This window comes from Crinia signifera, chromosome 2, assembly GCF_055691185.1.
Source record: "Crinia signifera chromosome 2, ASM5569118v1, whole genome shotgun sequence".
In the NCBI taxonomy this organism is placed as follows: Eukaryota; Metazoa; Chordata; class Amphibia; order Anura; family Myobatrachidae; genus Crinia; species Crinia signifera.
Window position 1 is genome coordinate 354,006,675 of NC_139218.1, and position 23,197 is coordinate 354,029,871.

At 43.0% G+C, this 23,197-nt stretch overlaps 1 protein-coding gene across 7 annotated transcripts in view; it reads right to left on the reverse strand.

Moving 5' to 3' along the window:
- NBEA (neurobeachin) overlaps nt 1-23,197 on the reverse strand; it is a 564,577-nt gene that overhangs the window by 410,973 nt on the left and 130,407 nt on the right. For all 7 annotated transcript variants that reach the window (XM_083169798.1, XM_083169794.1, XM_083169792.1 and 4 more), the window contains exons 2-6: nt 12,098-12,329; nt 7,084-7,184; nt 6,753-6,848; nt 4,842-4,963; nt 602-728 (exon numbers count right to left, since the gene is read on the reverse strand). In XM_083169798.1, the coding sequence (XP_083025924.1) occupies nt 602-728; nt 4,842-4,963; nt 6,753-6,848; nt 7,084-7,184; nt 12,098-12,329 (678 nt within the window). The remainder of the gene's footprint in view (nt 1-601; nt 729-4,841; nt 4,964-6,752; nt 6,849-7,083; nt 7,185-12,097; nt 12,330-23,197) is intronic.

Consider the following 23,197-nt stretch of genomic DNA (forward strand, 5'->3'; position numbering starts at 1 on the left):
ATGCAATTGATACAGCTTAAGTCTTTCAGACACACTGCTTAGTAATTTATTTTCTACCGTGACTTTGTGATGCTTGCCACATAATGGCTTCAATCATATGATGTTATCCAGAGACGTAATTAAATATTTCCATTGGAATTAGCCTAGACTAATAAAGTTCAAGTTCATGTTAAGTTCACAGTGAAATGATGTGATAGCAGACCGAGGTCTACCAATGCATATTACAGTGCCGTCCTTACACTGAATCACGGAAGGAAGAAACAGATGAGAAACTGAGATGGGGAAATGCTAACTGTTTTAATAAAGATCTTTAAAAAAAAATAAAAAGACAGGCAGCCAGGTAGACGGTAAAGGCAAGGCAGCAGGTCAGGCAGAGGGAGAGTGTGAGCTAAGGAAGGTGGCGAGGGCAAGCCAATAGCTATGTGGGCCAGACAGTACGGAGGCAGGCCAGCCAGTGCAAGCCAAAAGAGGGAGGAGCACAGGGAAGACAGACAGCAAAAAAACACTAGTTTGTGAATAGCGACATGCATTTTTAATAGTTACAATTATTACAAATACTGCAGCTATTTTCACACTTCAATGCTTTTATTTCCCAACTCACCTTGCGTGGCTGGAAATCGTACTTCACACAATGCTGGAAACCTTTTCCTTTTGATTTCAGGGAAGTGACTATCAAACAGTTCCCCACAAAGTGTGCAGAATAACCGACACCTTTACTGGTGCGGAAACTAAGGAGAGGAAGAAACAGTTTGACGATCTGAATTAATTATTTGAACATTTTAAAGGCTACAGACACAGCAATTATCCACAAAGCACTGCAAAATTCTGGTTTGTGTAAATAGCAATGATCTCAATTATGGGTTCAATAGATGGAAATTCAGGTAAAATATACAAATAAAGTAAGAATAAATACTACTCATAACATCTGTATACTTGCCACATATCTGCTGAATGAAAATAAACATATATACATATAATAAGATTTCTACTTCTATACAGTACACGGTCAGGTAAAGACTGCTTGGAGCACCACTGAGCCCTAAGATAGGAGACGTATCAAACCACCTAAAGGGTGGAGAAGTTATCATTAGCAACCAATTAACTTCTATCCTGGGGGGGGGGGGAATTAACAGCTTTCCAATGCAATGCTTTAGCCGTGTTAATTTGATTCTTTAGCGATGATTTTGTGTGGAGGTGGGTATCAAAGTATGTAAAAAAAAGCCAGAAACCAGGGTGTGAGGGAACTGCGAAATCAAGACTTTGCTCGGAAACCTGGAGGACCAGTAAAACTTGATACAACAGCATAACCCAACAAATGTGTATTGGAGAACCAGAAGCTAAAGCACACCACCGTCAAGTGGGGTGGTTGTTTAAGGAAGGATATTTTATTGAGGTGGCTAGGACACCTTAACATGGTCTTTACAACAAACAGCTAAGGTAGCAAATATCAGTCAAGGAAAATATCTTTATCCAGTGGTGGTTGCCTAATGCAATGTAAAGTTCTCATTGCCAAGCATGAGCAATGTTGGCTTGGCAGGAAAAGGTGTCCTCCAGGAGGCTACAGACAACATGTAGTAAGGATTGTGACCTGGTACACAATTCTTAAAAAGGGGTCAAATTCCTAAAGGTAGAGTGGATGCGGTTAAGGCCAGATAGACGTTTAATTTGCAGGTATGATTACAGTATCATGGGCAGAGAAACCGACTCATGCGAGGAAAAAAACAGGTGCCAAAATCTGACTGATCCGTAATGCTCCACTAGTACGTCATCTTAACATTGCTTGATGGTGTAGACCAGGCATGTCCAAACTATGGCCCTCCAGTATGCCTTGCCATAGTTTTAGAACTATGGCAAGGCATAGTATAAAACTACACACCCCAGCATGCCTTGCCATAGTTTTAGAATTCCCTAATAGCAAAACAGTGGCAAGGCATGTTGGGACTTGGTAGTTTCACAACAGCTGGGGGGCCGCAGTTTGGACATGCCTGGTGTAGACCTTTGCCCTTCTGTTCCACAGAAGGTTTCTGTACTCCCTGAGCTCACCTTAGGATACCGGATTTGTGGATTGACAGGTGTACCACCTCAGTCAAAAGGTATTATGTGATAAGTGTCACAGGACAAAGTTAGTCGTATCGCTGGGCGGTTGACAGCCATCATCTTTTGAGACCAGGGGACTAGATGAGTTCTGACAGAATGATTCTCTATGACAACCTTCTGTTGGGAAGTGGTGATTCTTGTCCATGCCAACATCCTAGTAAATATGGTTGCATGATAATTGTCAAGAACCAAAGGAGTTGTGCACTGCTCTGGATCTTGCATCCACATAGTAGGTTGTACTCAAACCTGACTCATTTCACACCACAGATAAAATCTCTAACTATCTTGAAAAATTATTGATTGAGAGTGAGTATTAGGATATAGATTGTTTGCAGTAAGTATAGAACATGTGGAAGGATGCTCATTTTTATATTATGGATCCACCCCAGCCAGTAGAACTTCTGAGTGAACCAGCCTTGCAGCTCTACTCTTATGGTGTGTACACACAGTGAGATTCCCTTGCTATTCGACTTAAGATTCTAGTGCTATGCAATCCTTGCTAATTCTGTACTATTTACATACAACTCATACATTAGATTTGCACTATATAGTCATTGCAGCCCTGTCTATCTGGGTTTCGATTTGTGCTGTCACTGGAGCGCGCATCGGGATCGCAAGGTAAAAAATCTGTGCAATCTGCATACGATTTGCATGCGATTTTGACTATATAGTCAAAATCTAATGTCAAATCTCACCGTGTGTACACAGCATTACCCTAGAAATAAAAGGTAGGAAGTGTGATTGGTTCATTAGGATTGGGTTATAGTAATGAGGATCCCTGTGTATATTAAGGGAGACCGTCCACCAGCCACAGAGTGAGCAATTGCAATGCCAAGAAATAAGACACTTGGTATATATAGTTCATCTTTTTACAGGACAACACCTGGAACCCATCAAGTTTCTTCATCAGGTTTGGTAGGGAGATCACAGAGAGTAATACCACTTTTACACCAGAATACCGGATCGGACCCGGGAAATCGAACACGGGATATTGCCAGGGCATGCCCTGCCTTAGACCCCATTTACACTGCACTTCAATCCGGGTTAATCCCGGGTAAGGCCCTTTCACACTGAAAACGGATCAGCCCTGTCTTTCCTTGCTGGTGTCATTAAAAATGGACCTTTGTCAGACCAGTTGGAAGTGGACATGATGGCTCAGATCAGGCTTGGGGTCAGCCAAAGTGGAAAACACTGCACAGGCAGTGTGTGCTGCAGCAGATGAGACTGTGGAGTCAGCTTGTAGCGTGGTAGCGCGGTAACGCTGCTGCTGCGTTGCTGCTGCGCTGCTACATGCGCCCTGTGCGGGTCTCCAGCTGATGACATCATCTGCCAGAGCCGCAGAAGCTCCAATCAGGTCTTTGCGCCCCTCTACCCACCAAATAACCCGGATAATGGCCGTTTACACAGCCCTGAGCCCCGGATAAGCCCCGTGTCCGACCCTGAACATTTGCCGGGTCAGATTCCCGGGGAACAGTACTCGTGTTATTTTTTTTCAGCCCATTTACACCATGCCCTGCCCCGGACTGGAGCGGCAATATCCCGGGTCCAAAGTCTGGTGTAAAAGGGGTATAAGAGAGTAAGAGAATAATGCCAGATTATACTGTGTATTTTCTATGGTAATAACACTTATACCAGTTACTTTGAATAGCCCTAGCCAACAGGTTAAAAGCACATAGCAGACAATGGGGCAGATGTATTAACCCTAGAGAACAGATAACGTGGAGATAAAGTGAAAGGATATAAAGCACTAGCCAATCAGCTCCCAGCTGTCATTTTCAAACACAGTTCATTGGCTGGTGCTTTATCTCCTTTCACTTTATCTCCACTTTATCTCTTCCCCAGGCTTAATACATCTCCCCCTAAGGGAGATATTGTATTTTATAACCACTTGCAGCTATTTCTATCCTATCGGTAGGAATTCTAATATAGTGTTCATTTTCAATATACAGGATATTACAGTGCAATGGTTTTGAAGCCTCAGACATGCTTACAAGCCATATTAGTAGCTGCGAGCAGTTTAGTGATACATCAGCTGTAATACATTCTGGATTATGACACAGTGTGCAGTGTACAGAAAATGTAAATGTGGGAAAAACATCACCTCATTATGGGCTTATAAAGGTCACAGGAGAAATACACCACCAGTAAATGTAACATTGTAGCCCGTAATAACGCAATTTCTGCATAAGCATCATGTAACAATAGGGTTATAGTAAAAACAACACAATGCGTAAAATATCCCTGGTTGGCGCAACTGTCTTCCGATAATGGAGATTCATTTTACCAATGAACCACATATTGGAGAAGATGACTGAATAGGGAAATTCAAGAATGGACTATAGGGGTTATTCTGGTTCACACACAAAGGCAAAATCACCCTATAATGGACAAAACCATGTGCACTGCAGGTGAAGCTGATGTAACATGTGCAGAGAGTTAGATTTGTGTTTTATTGTTTCTGTGCAGGGTAAATACTTTATTTTTACACTGCAATTTAGATATCAGTTTGAAGTAACCCCCCCCCCCCCACCCAAATCTTAACTATCTCTGCATATGTTACATCAGCCCCACCTGCAGTGCACATGGTTTTGTCCATTAGAGGGTGGATTTGCCTTTGTACGTAAACCAGAATAACCCCTTTAAGTAGCAGGAAACCACAAAGTTATGATTACTTTGCCATTAGTGTCAACAATCCATTTACGTATACATAAATCAATCAAAACTATAATATAAACATTACTCACCAATAGAGGTAAGGTTTATCCTTGTCAACATTTATATTATTTAATGGATCCATACGAAACCATGTGTTCAGAGTGAAACCATTTTGATAAGGCCACTTGGCAATAGGAGGCAGTGCAATAGCCTAGGTGGTTAGGAAGAGGAATAGGAGATGGTTATATGCAGACAAAGCTAGTTCTTATCACATATTTAATGCTAACTAGAACCTCTGCTTCTCCAGCTGGGTATAAGTAGTCTGTGGAAAGCCTGACTATCAGATGGCATTCATCCACTACAGGGACACCCATAAAGATTATGGGCATCCTGAGCACAGCTGTTTGAAAGATGACCCTACATATCACAACATTAAAATTGTATTCAGTTTTAGGATTAATAAAGTGAACTAATGCAATAGAAGATATTTTAAACTTTGGTGTTAATCCAACATGTGGGTGGTAAGCTTCCATTGAGTACTGCCAGGTGTATTTTTCACTGTGCTGTAAAAAACTCTTACAGAACTCTATAATGGTGGCGATGTGGTGCAGATATCTTCTTTTTGACAGCCATACAGGCAACACAAGCCCAGCACGGTGACAAGAGCAGGCCTCCAGAAGCTGCATTAATAATACAGCTATGGGTTCCCTGTTATGAGAGTGGACCTTTACATTTGCTACACCTGCCCATTCCCTTATGGCAGCTTTAACTAAACTTACCCCAGAAACCACCAGGACAGAATGTTTTACAGGAATGTGTTGTACCATTTTTGCTAGTACTAGTAGTAGTACAGCCTAATGGCTAATGAGTCATGCTCAGTAGGTGGTGGCCAGGTGACACTAAAGTAACATCAGACCCTGAACAAGCAACAGAGCTTGGTACCCATGGTTATGTACAGATGTGTCCAAATACACCTGGCCTCAATATGCCACCTGACACAAGACTCCAGCCGTGGGACGTGTTGGGTCTGTTTACCATGTCTATTTCATGCTGCTTCGCATCCTAATTCCAATGCAGAGTAACAAAACCTATTCAGACTGCACAGATTAATTTGATATGTGACACTTGTATATCTGTGTGTGAGAGTCTAAATCTGTATACAATCTTGATGAGGATTGGTTGAAGCGCATTGTAAACAAGATGCCCATTTGAGCAAAAGCCAAATGGTGCGGGTCCTTGTGTGCCAGGGCTGTTTGGCGTTACTGCAGCAATAGTGTATGAGGACACATCTATATACAATAAAGACCCTTTTTCACCTGTTTCACAGATATTAATACACTATGGGCAATATTCAATTATCCATGAAAGACAGGCTTTGCATTTTTACTTCTTTTTTCTTACCAGGAAATTGCCAATTTCTTGGGCCCAAAAAAAGTTTTTTGGTGAAAACACATATAGGATCTGAGACAAGTTCATGACCTCTGTTTTTCATATCCGGATTTGCAAAAACAGAGTATTTCAGGATTTTTTTCTGTCTGCCTCAAGACAGGTAAAAGAAATCCCAGTACTTATGTATTATCTGGGTTCCCATGTTAAATGCACCCCATTTTTTCATACCCCTACTATCCAACTACGCATGGAGTTGATCTTATATAGTGTGGCGAGCGCATCGAGCCACCGCGCCCGAAGCGTGGCGAGCGCAGCGAGCCCCGCGAGGGGACGCAGTCTCATAAGAAAAACGGGAGCCCAGATATTACATAAGTACCGAAATCCCCAAACAGTGCCAGCCTCCGGGATAATTGGATAGCACTGGGCAGGTCAATTAGTCGTGATAAATTGTAGCGGCTAAATAAAAATCCCCCTATGCTTAATATTACACCGATATATTCAGCTAAAATCACCGGAATCAAATTTATATGTTCCAGATATCAACTTCCCTTAATGATGTTATCTGAAGAACATAAATAACAGTGTTCTGCATCATTGTATTAGACACTTACTGCCGCACTCCGTCCTGGGAAATTGAAGAATGTGTCAGGCCCGTGTCTCTGTGGCATCTGATTGAGGACCGATAACAATTTAACCGCATGCCTCGGCTGCCAACACAGAGAGAGTTGCAAATGATAAGTAAAACCACTCAGCGACAGATGCCCATAAACAGCAATACATTACTGCATACTTAATGTGAAATCAGCTATCTGAGGTTACTTTAAAGAGACGTTCAATCAACATGAGAAACACGTTTAATTCTGAATGCCTCAGGAGACAGATGATGGTAACCCTGAGCTCTAATGCACTGACATAGATTGCTGGTCCCTGACCGCAGCTTACCCAGATCCCATTCTCTCCCCGCAGCATGCTGAATAGAAGCTTCAGCTCCTTGACTGTAATGCTGTAGCTGGCGAGCACTCCCAACATGTCAACCAGAAGATCTGAAAAAGATAAAAATAACATTAGCTCAACCTTAGCTGGCTAAATCGTAACCCCCATCCCTTGCCACCGAGGGGCATCCCACCGAAACCTTTCGAAAAGTTTCAAACATTTCACAGATGTGCTCACTTTTTTTCTATTATTCTATTTCAATCCTAAATTTCAGTTAAAATATCCAGCGCACTTTCATGTATTCTTGCTCAACGATCAAAGGGTCAAAGAAAACGGAGGAGGCCGGAACACATCAGGGGGGTAAAGGGAGTAGGACAAGATGTAGATATGACATTATGGAATTTTATTTTAAAGTACAGAATAAAGAAGGAATAGAAAAACATTTACACACACAATCCGCTGCTTTCCTTGTTTAAGAAGGGCTTTCTTTTTTTCTCCATCTGTAATACACAGACACTCCTTCCCTAGGTCCTAATACACAGACACTCCTTCCCTAGGTCCTAATACACAGACACTCCCTTCCCTAGGTTCTAATACACAGACACTCCCTTTCCTAGGTCCTAATACACAGACACTCCTTCCCTGGGTCCTAATACACAGACACTCCTTCCCTAGGTCCGAATACACAGACACTCCCTTCCCTAGGTCATAATATTTTGCAATTAAATAAAAAATCCAAATTACAAGGACCTACATATTTATATTGGAACTTGGCTCCATGCTTTAGAACCTGTAGATCAGTGGAGTTGAAAGCAAAAAGAGAGGACACCTCCCAGAAGTTATACACTAGCATGTAGTCTTCCTTGCCCTCTTTGCCTTTTTCACATCTCATTGGCTGAGTAAAAACAATATGATTTGGATGCTCAGGTGTCACTTCCATAATGGATTGTCATTGAGACAAGAAGTGTTTCCTGCTGACCCTTCTCTAATACTAGGCGATAGTAGACACAGAAAGCAAGTGTTAGTGCAGCTGTGTGAGCACTGTAGTACGTGAACTGTGTGGCTGACGTCATAAGGATTAGTCAGCTAACATTATGGAGAAGCTAGGCACATGTTTTCTCTGTATCTTCAGAACATGTTGTCTTCATATCATCACTGGGTACTACCTTGCAGCTTTTATTGTGGAGCAAGAACCAGGCCCTAAGACAGTGCTGGGCAACACCGGCCCTCCAGATGTTAATGAACTTTACATCCAAGGATGCTTTGCATTCGTTTTGCTATGTGGCCATGCTGAAACTGATGCAAGGCATGCTAGGATGTGTAGTTCATCAACATCTGGAGGGCCGGTGTTGCCCAGCCCTGCCCTAAGACGTCTATCGCCACCAGGTCTAGGAAGACCCCATCTATAGGTGTTCGCAAATGGCCATAGTTCTATTATGTACAAGAACACTCCTTAGGAGGGATCTAATGATACATGTGAGGACTCATATGATGGTGAGAAAGAAGAGAACAGAGGAAACCAGAACACATCAGATGGAATATGAGCCAGCTACACCTGTTCCAATCTAAGTGATGTCTGTGGCAAATCTAGAGCATGTGAGCCAACATGGGTGGTAATACTGGGCTGTACGTATATAGGACATGCCGAAGTAGTTATATAGGCAAAGTAAAATGAAGCCATATAAAGTATATGTTGTAATTAAACATTAGTAACATGACTAAGTGGAGAAAGTGACTTCTTCACCAGATGATAATGACTGAAGAAGATATGAACAGATTTCCAGCTGCTCATCAAAGTGTGGTCATCAAGGCCTGAGCCCTCTTTACCTAAGAAAGGGTGTGGTATAATAGATTCACAATAAAAAGGTTGACCGTGTCTAGTTTGACCCCAAATGTTGGACATAAACAAGGTCAACACAAGACATGGTCCTTCAAAGAGAATGATGATAAACAGCGTAAGTTCCCTATGGTGAATGCAGTCAGAATGTATCATACTGGCAGACCATATAGCAAGACCATTTCCTCCTATTTGATCCAGCCGCCATTTTTATTAAATTCATGGAAAAAGTGTGACACATACAAGAATCCCCAGCGACTATGGACTAGCATAGCTCCCAATAAAACTGGTAGGTGACAGAGTGTCTAGCTTTACAGATGATTGAATGGCTGCTACACCAAACCATTGATTCAAGGACATTGCAAAATTGCAAATCAAATAGAACTCTGTCAGATAGATGAGCTTAGTACACGGGATGGCATTATGTTTGGAAGAAACAAGTGGTTTCTAGATGCCTGCTTCCCATGAGAGAACAGGCTTTTATCGCAAATGCTGGTGTAATAACAGTAAGGAGCATTTTGCTGAATGCTACATCTCAGGAGATTCCATCAGTTTGTAAATACAACACAAATTCCCATTAAAGTCTAAGATATTCAATCCCGGGTCACCCGGACAACCATGACCCTGTTCCGTCCTTGACCTGTTCAACTGATAAACGGCAGGTGGGATTCAATGTCCAGTCTGCCAAGCGCTGAAAAGGGGGCGTGGCCACGAGAAACTGCCGTGGATCAACGTGATCCGGCCGTGACCTGGACAATCCATGGCCGTTCCTTGCAAAATGAGCCAGACTGCTTTTAAAGTTGGGCTCATTTTGCCGAGATGCCTTTTCAATGCCGTTGGGAAAGACAGCATTCAATAGGTACCCGCCACTATTTAACTCATCGGGAATAGCGACGGGCGATTGAAAACCCCCCCTAAGGAGTGAAGCCCTGTATAGACTATGTGATTTTAGCCAGAACTGCTGGCCAAATGGTCGCTACGCAGCCACATCCCCTGTGTGTACAGGGCGATATATCTAGGATCGCGCTCCCGCGACCAGCCCTATACTGGTAGCAGGAGCATGCTCCTGTGATTTTCTCTTTTCGGGTGTGTCTCCATTTTCTTCAGAGATAAAAAAAGAACACTCAACGAGTTGGCCGCTGAGCAATATTAATCGCTCAGCTACCAAGTCGCCCCATGTGTACAGCAGGGTTGCCGACTTTTACAGTCTCCTCTCCGGGAGAACCCCGGAGAGGAGACTGTCAGCAGCACTTCTGGGGGCGGGGCCTGATGGAGACCTCATCAGTCCCTGCCCCCAGTAACGCAAATCCCACAATATGTGAGTCTCCCATGAGGGGGCGGGGCTAAATATGCACAATTAGCATATTTAGCCCCGCCGAAAAGCTGCGAATCGTGGAAATTTACAGCTTATGCTACCTGGGACATGCGGGGGGGGGGGGGGGGGGGTTCTGGTGTTTAGTAAATGTTTGGTTTGCAAAAGAGACTGAAAATGTACTGAATTTGAAGCAGATAACATAATAACTTAAATCTGACTCAGTTTAGAACATTGGAGCAACTCAATATTTTTGCATAGACCGGAATGGGAGCTGAAGATTTACTAATTGTCAGTTTGCAAACTGCCCATGGCAGGTGGGTTCGGGTGAAGCCCTGCACAGATCACTATAATCTCTGCAGGCTCTGTGAGGTAATAAAGATCTAATATAATTAATCTAGTATGAATATCCGAAAACTGCTATGGGAACCAGATAAGACAAAGCAAGAAACAAAAGGGGTATATTTATGAAAGTGCAGCTATATATAGAGGTGAAGAGGATGCCCAAAGCAACTACATTCTCGCTACTATCTTCTAGAAGGTGCTAGAAAAATAGATAGCATCCAGGTGGTTGCTATGGGAAATATCACCCCTTCTATAAACCTGCATCTTAGTAAATAACCCTCATAGCATCAGTGTTGCAAGAGGGAAGTTAGAGGAGTCATCAGCTGTCTTATAAAATTCAGCCTTGTCTAATGGCTTCAGTGAAGGACTAACTCAAGCTGGTAAGAATTCTTTATTTCTACCTACTCTGTGAGCAACTTGTAAAATGGGAGACCTGCACGTAGTAGTACGCAAGCAATGGGATTACAATACAGTATCTACAGTATCTCAGAGGTTGTATCTTTTTTTTTTGTACAGTCCATTCTTTTTCTAAGCGCTGGGGCACTCACCTGTGCAACAAATACAAGACATATAGGGACTTTAGGAAGAGAGATCGATGTGAATATCTTGGAGGTGAAAGTAGTGTGGTGCACAATGCAAATAGGTTTTACATATCAAATGCATCTAAAGACCAGACAATAGTAACCTTCATAAATAAACCACCAAAATACATCATAGGCCGAGAATAATCTAATATCCCTCACAGCACTTGTAGGACTTGTAGGATAGGACAATTACCTCAGACCTTAAAATAATTAGAGCCATCACAGAGACAGGGAGCTGTCCAAGTTTTTAGAAAGAACTCATCACCTGACCAACTATCATCCCCAAACAACATCCAATTAATCCTATTTGTTAAATCCAAAGCACGTTCCCGCACGCATCGGTCCAGTGTTGGTGGTCAAATCTGCTGCACGTGTGAACTCTGACTCAGGCCCCCGCTGCGGGGAACAAGGTCACCTGCAATACATCACATGTGAAAGGAGTGCATCCTGTCACCCGGAAAAAGTCCCGGGCGGCTCAAGGGGTATTGGATGGCCATACACTGCTGCTGGAAGTCGCAGCAGTGTGTGGCCACTTTAAGTCTTTCTAGGCCCAGAGATTCTTATTAATGGAAAGCTAAAGTCTTCCTATCTGATTCAGTTCCCTACACTAATAGACTGCCTTGCTTAACGCAGATTTCTGATCCACCTGAGGTATGGACAGAAAGCAGTGTTAAGTGCAGCCTGCAGCTTGTCATTATTTCAGCCACCACAAATACGTTAATCCATACCTTTGGGCACATTTTCCAGACTATATGGGGTATAGTTACTAATATGGGAGTTCTATTGAAGATTGGATCTAGAACCTGGTCTTTAGATGTTTGCCATTATGGATGCCAGCATGCACGGACCACCCTGCCCCTCCCCTGCATTAATCATGGCCCACTTGCAGGAGTTTGCCCATTCTCCAGTACATAATCCAACTGAAATAAATCCACGCTGCAATACCTGCAATCATATCATCTACAGAGCTCATCTTCAGCAGCACTTGCTCGATGAGGCCGACCTCAGTGCTGGTCTGCAGGTTCCGGACACTCTTCCGCAGAATGGCTGTAAACATGCTCCAGATCTCCGCCTGGCACGTAACATCACAGTGCTCCAGCAGCTCCGACATGCAGGTAATGCTCTCTGCATCTTGAATGATAAAATTCATCTCCAGATCAAACTCTCCGCCGACCAGCTGGAAAAGGAAACAAAGATTTGCATACATTAACATCCTGCTGTATTCACTTATGCGGAGCACAACAAGTCTATGGGATAAATCACTTCACTAAAGAAAGGAATAACAGGAGCCAAAATTCCAGCTCTAACAAAACAATGTCATTAGCTGCATTATAGTTATATATTAGTTGACAATATAGGACATTGAAAACAGCCAACCTGCCGTGTATGCAAGAAAACGTGAGAGATATTCATGTTTTTGTTTTTTTAAGCTAATTGAAAGGAGAATGATAGATTTTACTACTGAACACACGGTGAGCATCAAATAAGCTGCACCTGACACCTGGACACAATGGAGGCAGCCGTAGTAATGAGGATTACGGTATATTATTCATGGAGTACCTCCGTAATATCCGTGATGGATGGATAGGTGGCATTGCTAAGGAAAGTGCAGACAAAATGGCTGCCTAGTGTACTACATGTAGTCAGCAGAAGCCATTATTTAAGATCCACAGGAAAGCCAGCAAGACTATTCCTCAGGGTATGGATCATTAGGTCTACAAGAGAATGGTCAACAAGCATTGGGTTGACACTATTAAGTTGACATGCAGAAAGGTCGACATGGGTCTAGGTCGACGGGTCATTGTATCGACACAAGCATTAGGGCAAGTTTGACAGTCAAAAGGTCAACATGGGGATTTTTACTTTGTTTTTTTACCCAAATTTCGACACGGTCGACATGGACACTGAAACGAGCACCGTGTGCCATGCTTAGGGCACGGTACCTTGCTACACTCAGCTATTTTATTCTCCCACCACGCCATAGTGGATGGTAGGGCATAAAATACTGCCTGTCGGCACATGTCGGCTCAAAAAAACAGTGAAAAACCCCATGTCGACCTTTTGACTGTTGACCTTCCCCATGTCGACCTAATGACCTTTCGACCTAGACACATGTTGACCCAATGCTTGTCAACCTAATGACCGTATCCCATTCCTCAATGCACAGACTGTTTCTTTTTATATACTCTGGAAACATGTATGGAAATAAAGTCTATTGGTTTATATAAGTGATAAGAAATCACCATTCAAGAATTTAAGAATGAGTATGGACTCTTGTTTGATTATCAACTTATGAAAGACCGGTTCCAGAACTTCACATAGTCGATAGTCAGTCATTACAGAAATACTAAGCTCAGACACGTCCCATGGTGCTCTGTCTTAAGTTGGGTACATACTGAGCGATATTATGCCCGGTCGGGCATATAGGAATATCTCCCACAAACACTCAGTGTGCAATGTGTGCTCTAGCGGGCATTTGTTTGATGTCAGTTTTGATGTGATGCGCTAGCGACATGCATGCTAATGATGGAACAGTCATCATTCTATCCTTTCTTAACATCGTTCCAGTTTGTAAAGGCAAAAACCAGGTGACGGGGATTTCTTCCAGTGTCAGGTCAAAGCCCTCACACTCCAGTGTGTACCTTAAGAAACAGAGCCATGGAACATGTCTATACTTAGTATTACTGCACTTACTGGCTGAGCACCAAGGTGGAAGTGATTGATCCCAATAGATACACAGGATTCCCTTCCTATATGATACGTTTAGCTTACAGAGCTGTATTTTCTGCTTATGGAGCTTTCACATATAAGTTGAGTATGTATTCTTGTTTGATTATCATTCTTGAATTGCATGTTGATTTGTTTACATCAAATATATGCACCAATAAACTGTATTTCCATATTTTAACATAATACTGAGTTTCCGAGTATAACCGCTGACTGACATAAAACAAAAGTGACAAAGGACTACAATGGAGGGGAGCACTGTACTGCTTTTTGGGTCTGGTTCCCAGATTCAGGTTTCATAAACTGGACGTGTGTGGATGCTTAACGTATTACCTGGGCGGTGGAGGTTTAATCTTTAGTAGCAGTATATGAAAAGGCTCAAGCATCTATTAGCTCAGTGTTTTTTAACCCCTGTGCCGTGGCACACTAGTGTGCCTTGAGCTGTTCTCAAGGTGTGCCCCCAGATCTAGAGTTGCCCAAACCAGTTTACAGCCACCACCAATTCAACTGTTATTTACTATTCTCTTCTTTTCATGTAAAGGGCCAATGTATTTTATTTTTGTTACCTGTGGGGACCAGTGTGATTGTTTTTTATATGGTGCCAATTGGTTTGGTTTTTTTTTCCTGTGGGGGCCAGTGTGTTTTGCCCTGTGGAGATCTCATGGTGGGCCTTGGCAATTTTAAAATCTTAATCTTAAAATCTTGTGCCGCAAGGTAAAAAGGTTGAAAATGTATTAGCTGTATGGCATCTACTGTATACAGGCAGTATTAGTATTTGAAAAGGTTTGATCATCTATGTAGTAGGTGTAAAGTATCTACAGACAGTATCCGTATATGAGAAAGCTCAATCATCTAGTAAAGCAGAGGTGGCCAAACCTGTCCTCAAGATCTACCAACAGTAATGTGTTTCTGGCAACTTGTGGATCTGTAATAGGAACGGATGCAGCAGGTATGTAAATGTGACAGTTAGTAATGACTACAGCTGTGCATCAGCTAGGTGATATGGAAAACGTAGACCGTTGGTAGATCTCGAGGACCGATTTGGCCAGCCCTGGTGTAAAGCATCTATACAGGCAGCATAAATATATGAAAAGGCTCAAGCATCTATACAGGTTAAGATGGAACACCCATTACTACCCACTAATACCAGTTCAGCCACAAGTGAAGACACAGCTGAGTTGCATTACGGGCACACATGCAGTGTGAAGATATGAAAGGTTCTGACCACATCTCTACACCATCCATCAAATGCTTGACAGATGGCACTGCAAGTCAGCACAGACTGAGCTGTACAATGGAGTTTGAGTTGTGGAGATGACACTTCAGCAATTAGTGGCAGTGTCTGCTGGGAGATGCTACGCATTATCACCAGAGCCTCTGGTTTCTGTCCTCAGTCTATACAAACAGAATCATGTAATCTGCATAGTTAAAATGTTGAGACTGAAGGTCATTGTTGGCTGGGTCAAAGGGAGAAATCTCATTTGTGTACATAAATTAATTCTCCTAAAAGCTCTGTAAGTAACTACATGCACATAATAATTGCAATGGGAGAAAGCAGAGAGCTCACCAATTAACCTTGCAGAGTACTGCAAGGCAGGCAGACAGGGAAGGATGGAACCAATGACCTGGTTAAGTCCTACCTACTGAACTATCACCTCCGTCTAACCACAAGACTTGTTCAAAGAGGAAATGCAAGTGATAAATACAAAAAACAAATCTGCACTAGCAAGAAGGGTATTACACAATGCGTAAAGCTCTCTGGCTGCTGTGGAACTACAAGTCCCAGCATTCACCCAACTATGTAGTTTTCGGGGCTTAACATACCGAATCCCATCACCTTAGCAATACAGGCAGAGCAGCGATTTCCATATATTGGAAATCCCCCCCCCCCCCCCCTTTACACACACTCTTATGGGGCCCACACACAGGGAAATGTGCACCAGCAATCTGAGCATGTAGATCGCTTTGTACATAGCGCTGCACAGCGAACACTGGCAAGCTGACTGATTTTCATGAATGATCTACATCGCCCAGCGATAGTGACACATTCGCTGTAAGTCGGTCATCCCATCTATACCTGTTCTGCAAAATATATCCACCACAGTACACAATCTGGTATGTTCCACAAATTTGACATTAGGGGGGAAATTTACTAAAGGAAATGTGTAAAAAATAGGTGTAAAAATAGGTGTATTTGTACCCAGAAATACACTTATTTTTGACATTTTCTATCCCGAAAATACAGCAATTCGTATTGATGTGCTATCAATACGAATTGCCATATTTTCGGGATAGAAAATGTCAAAAATAAGTGTATTTCTGGGTACAAATACACCTATTTTTACACCTATTTTTTACACATTTCCTTTAGTAAATTTCCCCCTAGATATCCCTAGTTCTGCGCCAACCACAACAGTGGAATGGTGTGAATTGCCATTGCAGTGCCATTTAAATGCTGGCAACAGCACCACATCGTACACCTTTCACACGCTGGCCCAAAAACTAAATTCGTTCAATCCTGCTCAACATTCCTATGGGGCAGAACTTTTCTGCAAGATCAGGCTGCTGCAAAGCGTGGCTCAGTCAGTCAGGTGGATGAATTCACCAGCAAATTAATGCAAACCCCCCCCCCCCCCCCATCTAGTATTATTTCAAATGTGAACTAAATGCAAATTAACATCATCATTAGTCAGTCAAAGATGCTGGAAAAACAACTTGTTTCACTGCTAAACTATCTGCATGTGATTACACTCCCTAAGTGCTAAACATATACACAAAATCCAATTGCACACAATACTTTAAATACTGAACTCACAAAAACGTATGTATCTTGCTTCAATGTAGTATCGCTGTACTGTATCTAAATAAAACGCAATATCATCAAAATAAATAGCTGTGCAGGAAACGCTTGTGGCAGGACAGTGGTTTGTTACAGCCCCCATACATTAGTGCGACTGCTCCTTGGGGAAACGTCGCAGAGGATCCCCCTTGAGCTCCCCGGGAAGTATTACATGAAATAGATCACATGCGACCCCAGCAAGTGCTGCCGGACCCTGTCCGATCTGACAGATCCTACGTATAGGGGTTCCACTCCAATGCACACGGGACAGCGCATCAAATCAGATCAAAAACACATGCGATTTGCCTGATTACACTCCACGCGTTGGAATCCGGTGAACCTGGGCAAAATTGCATAAGTGTATGGGCAGCTTTAAAGACCACACCAATTTGTGCCTTCTCCCCAGCTCCTTACGCTGTCAAGAGATCCGTTGTCCTGTTCCCATGATCCCCCTTGAGACCTTTGACAAGGTGTTTACCAAAATATCTTACTGCTCCTTATTACAAATATCACATCAGACAGACTGCGGCGCAGTGATTAACAATATGCATGATATCAATATTGTTAACATCTGCCAGTGTATATGCTCAATAACGATGAACACTCATTTGCATCGTTAATGACCCTCCCAGTCATCTGTGCAGCAGCTGCATGTACAGAGCAAGGATCCCCTTGACATCACAGACTGATAATATTAATACATCGGTCAGTGTGTATGTGCTATGTGATTTTCCCGCACCAACGCCCATAAAGTTATCAATATCAGCGGTGCCGGGAATCAGCCGGTGCCTACCCAGCTTAAGCCCCAGAATGGAAGCATGCTGCTCACATTAACCATTAGAACAGTAATGATCACAGAGACCTAGACATGCTCCAGAAACTCCGACTGAGAAGCTTACATACCAATGATCTTCCCAGAGTTGATGTAACAGGAACAGAGCTACGTCAGAAAAAAAACTAAGCGGCAGTACAGCCAAGTTGAAGGGCCTATTAAAAATAAATGACCGTGATAGACAGTGCAAGGGTTCATGACTGAGATTTGTTTCTATTATTCATGGGAATTGTGCTAACCGCACATTAACTTGGCCAGAAAGAACACATCTGCCATCAGTCGCGGCACGGGAGGGTTTAATGGCGAAGAGTGCACTGAAATCTTTTAAGTGAGGTGTTTGAGCTAATGTATTTAACACAAGGAGAGAGCAGCGGTTTCTTCCAGCAGTGTTCTGAACGGAGCATTACGGGGAACGACAGAAGCATCATTTTTCTCCTTGCCTGTAATGATTGCTGAAATGTCACAGGAATAAATACAATTAGCTTTGGAATTACAGAGGACACAGTGACGATACCAAATGCCAGTGCTCTGCAAACAGGGGACTGGATCACCTAAAAGAAAATCATTCAAACCACTTCAAGACACTTAATTGGCTTCCGCTTTGTCATTTGTCAAAATCAATTATATTTCCAATGAGTCTTATTTCCACTCCGTTACAGAACATGGTGGAATCGTTACCCGGTCAATATAAAGCACTAATACCTTTCATAGCGTGGAAAGAGGTATGCAAACATGATGGGAAAACATCAACTATTGAACAGCTGACTTGGGTTCTGTGATAACACAATCCTTGGGCCCTGTCCTTTCATTTGTCTAATCTACCAGATTTATTTGAGGTCTTATCTACTGTACATATTACAGTACAGCAAACAATGTGTGTGAGCTTAGAAATTAATGCAGAAGTAAAGCTAAACCCTCCTATATATTCTACCGATTCTAAGTGAGAAGATGCTTTAAGTCTTTCATCACCCATTTGCCTGGAGAACAACTCATTCGTTTTCAGAAAACCACTGATACAGAATCCGCACACTGAAACACAGAGCCAATCTCCCACCCACTCCCACATCAGCATTGACAGCAGGCTCAACGTTAAACAGTTATGTAAACTACATGACATCACCTGTAAAGCAGCAAAGCCTAAAGATAAACGAACGTCAAAATGATTCTACTTAATAACTTCACTAGTACAAGTACACCGAATACGCAGTTTATATCTGAGGTGTCTGTTTTTTTGTTTGTTTTCGAGTGGCTGGGTGAGTACATTACTGAAGATGGCATCAACCAACAGGTATAGGACCTTGTTTTCAAAGTACACGCTGTGGATCACTGACGTAGCAGTGAAACAAATGGAAAAAATACAAATACAACTGATTTTTACGCTCTCAAGTCGGAGCATTGATGATTGATTTGTAACACATAAACATTAGCCCAGTAAGGGCCAACGCTAAAGTTAGACAGTTGGTAACAATTAGGGTGGCCAATCCCGGTTGGAGAAATCCTGGGAATTGGCCCCATAATCGCCGGGATTTCAGGATGCGCAGTCTAATGCCGGGCAGCATCTGAGCACTCGCTCAAATGCTGCCCCTTGGTTGAAAGGGAGGGGGGGGGGGGCTGGGCGTTTTCTTAGATTAGGGATGCCAATCCCAACATCCCGGGATAGAGCATTTTTCAATCCCAAATACCGGGATTGAAAAAATGCCCCGGGATTGGCATCCTACAATGCCCTAAATAGTGCAAGCCAATAACATCATGGGGCAGTAGATGGCATCTTACCTGGGAAGCTGCCAGTGGCTTCTCGCCACCTCCCTACAAAAAACAGGCTCTCAAGAGCCACTTCTTCACTGAATCGAACCATTTCTCATCATAACCTTCTGTTTATGCTCAATTCTATCCCTGTTGTGTCACCCAAGGTTGTCTGCCCTATCCCTTTTTAGACTGTAACCTCTCACGAGCAGGGCCCTCTCTCCTTATGTGCTTTTCTAAGATTATATCTCTTATTTATACTTTCATCAGTGTCCGCTGCTGCAACGATCTTTTATTTAACATGTGCTGGTCTTAAATTGCATTGTACTGTAGATCACTATTTTCTTGTTTTTTGCACATCCATGTATTGTCAGGCGCTGTAGAATCCTTGTGGCCCCATATAAATAAACAATAATAGAAATAATAGAGATGCTGCTGAGGAGAGTGGGGTCAGTACAGGCACCTAGGATGCCCAAAACGCACTCATGGCAGAGGTCACTAAAAGCAGGCAGAAAGAGTTCCAAACTCTCACAAATATTAAAATGTTGAAAAACTAAAAGTAAGCTGCACAATTGACATTTTTGCCCTTGTGGTGGCCTGGGTTGCCTATAGGACATAATTGAAGGATCCCAATTTCCGCTAACTATAGAAAAGCAGTATGCATTGTAGGTTTAAGATTAAGGCAGTATGCAATAACCACCGCTATTTCCGAGGGGGTAAAGAGCGGCAGGCACCTATTCAATGCGGTCTGTCCCGGCAGCATTGAAGCAGCATCTCGTTATTTTAAAAGCAGCCAGGCTCATTTTGACAAAAATAGCCATGGATTGTCGAGATGACGGCCAGATCTTGACAACCCATGACCGTTTTCGCAGACAAGCTCCCTTTTTGCCGATCGGCAGACAGGACATTGAACCCCACCTGCCAATAAACAGGCGAGCGGACCGAAAACGGGCCAGGGTACCGACTGTCGTGATGTACTGACAGTCGGGACCCTGGATTGAATACCCCCTAAATATTTAACAAAAGAGACTATAGGCCTATAGTCTCATGGGAACACCTGGCCGCTGATCATTAAGTATCCATCGCAAGGCAAATTGCAGTATTAGATACTTAATTACTGGAGTAATTCAGTATTGGCCAATGTGGGGACAACTACACTGAAAAGCAGCCAAAGCTACAGAAACAACAGTGATATTGACCAGAGATCACACAGCGGACAGTCTGATGCCCCTTTCAGACCGCACTTTGTAAACGGTATATTGCCGTTTTTTTACCGTTTTAAAACGGTAATCTGTGCGGTCTGAAAGGTGCAGATCCAATTAACCGGTTTGAAAATACCGTTTTTTCAAACCGGTTAAAATGCAGGGTCCTACCAGTTTCAGACCCGGTATTTTGGGATCAAAATCGGGTCTGAATCGGTATTTAGGACCCAGCCAATGAGCTGGGTCCTAAATTCAGAGCAGCGAATATTTAATGAGCACTCATTAAATATTCGCAGCACTGGAGCCGCCCCCCGCCGCGCGTGTCGCCCCCCCCCCGCGCATATGTCGACACACCCCCCACGCGGCGCGTGTGTCGACACCCGCCGTGCAGCCGGTACCTTCGTTGTGGATCCCGGCAGTGAAGTATGGTCGGGGAAGCACTTATGAAAAAAAAGCGTCTTTCAGAAAATGGCTGCCCCATAGGAAAGCCTGTTTTAAAAAACTGTCTTTCGTATGGGGGCAGCCATTTTCCGAAAGTCACTTTTCTTATTAGAAAAGTGACTTTCGGAAAATGGCTGCCCCCATACGAAAGACAGTTTTTAAAACTGATTTTCCTATGGGGCAGCCATTTTCTGAAAGACACTTTTTTTCATAAGTGCTTCCCCGACCAACTGCAGTGCCGGATCACGCAACGGAGGTACCGGCTGCACGGGGGGGGGGGGGGGGGTGTTAACCCCCGGGGGAGGGGGGGGCGGGGGCGGCGCGCGCTGAAGACTGGCTTTGACCCTGTTTTTGGAAAGTTTCCAAAAACGGGTCTGCCAGTGTAAAAAAAAACGCACTTAAACGGTAATATACCGTTTAAGAGATGCGGTGTGAAAGGGGTTTTACCTGGCAGACCCGTTTTTGGAAACGTTTCCAAATACAGGGTCAAAGCCAGTTTTGCGGTCTGAAAGCAGCATAAGATTATACAGGTTTTTGGAGGCAGAGGTAGGATCTGTCCAGATCCCTCTTTGCAACTCAGGACCTGCTTTCCATAGAAAGGAGCATGGTTCTAGAAACCAGCTCCATCTGAAGATGCCGTTGATTCCAGGAGTAAGGCTCCAAAATCGTCAGTGCATTACTACTAGACAGAACTACTGGCCCCTAATAATGAATGAGCCCAGTACATATAATAGGAGTACCAGTGCCACATGGAGTAACAGGCCAATAAGGGATGAGGAATATGGTATAATAGGATGTCTCTCGAGGCACTACTATACAATAGCTTCAACTAAAATCAATATCTTCATCTCCTAAATAGAAATAAAAGCAAAACCACCGAAACAAACAAATGTTATATGTGCTTTAATAGGTTTCTTATATAATCCTATTATTTTTTCAGGCAGCTGAAAGAAGATATTTTCATGAAAGCCGATGAATGTTCATTTTATACAGAAACAAAGGCGACACAGGAGGTACAGACATAGCAGTCACTCAGGTAGCGGAAGAAAATGCTCTGAACATTGCTGAGAGCTATCAGCGTCCTTCATCTGAAGGGTAAACGCTGCTATGAATCCCGGCTGAGAACGGTGCTGTGATAAAGAAAGTGAAACGCAGCCCTTTAAGTAACAAACACACTCAGGTGATAGAGGTTGAGTATCCCGTATCCGTTATCTAAATTATTCCAAATTCAAATAATTATTCCATAATTATTTTTTTTTGGGAATAGTTCGAATTTTTTTTTCTTTTTTTCCCCTGACCCTTTTTATACTTACCTAGTCCCCTGACGTCCAAGGCAGGCCTTCAGCTTCATCTCCGGCGCCTCCAGCGGTCCCAGGAGTGCATTGCGCGAGTTCCCAGGTGCGCCGGTGACATCACCAGCGCGCCTGGGAACTCGCGCAATGCACTCCTGGGATAGGTAAGTATGTTAAAAAAATATATATTCCAAAAACCGTAAAAATCCCTTATTGTGAATGCTCGTGGTCCCGAGCATTTCGGATAAGGGATACTCAACCTGTATCACAATTAATGGATAAACAAAACAAGAAATTCCCAAACAGACCCTAAATTTCAGTGTACAGTATGTCTAAAACAAACTCATAATCTGGTCACACTACATGGCGGAAGATCAGAACACCTTGGTCCATCTCGTTTACCTAAACCCTGAGAGCTGCATATTGATTATCTATAAAAGTGAATCTGGCACGGAGCATAGGGCACACCCTCCAACATGACCCATTCCATTAGGTACAAAATGCACTGTTTCTGGACTTCTTTCTTAATTGATAATTGCAGTCATCTGTGTTGAACTAGTTGAGTGATGATAACGGTGTTCCGGCAAAGGTGAAGGCAATCCTAAATTAAGGAAGAAGTCCAGAACCAGCGCATTTTGTACCTAATGGAATGGGTCATGTTGGCGGGTATGATAGTGGTGGGAAAAACCCTTAGCAATCTAGCTAGACTTAAGTAGTGTACACACGGTGCAATTCATTTTTTAGTCAATCCCAATTCGATCTGGTTCGAATCACATGGTGCCATGTACACATTCGATTTAGACAATAGTACAGATCTGTACTTTATAGTCTTGCCTTCACAGTCTATTTTTCTATTGGATTTCGATGCTGCGGGGCCACGCATTGGGATTGAATGCGGCTGAAAACAATTAGATTTCGATTTTGAATATATAAGCAAAATCTAATAGAAAAATACACCAAACCGAATCC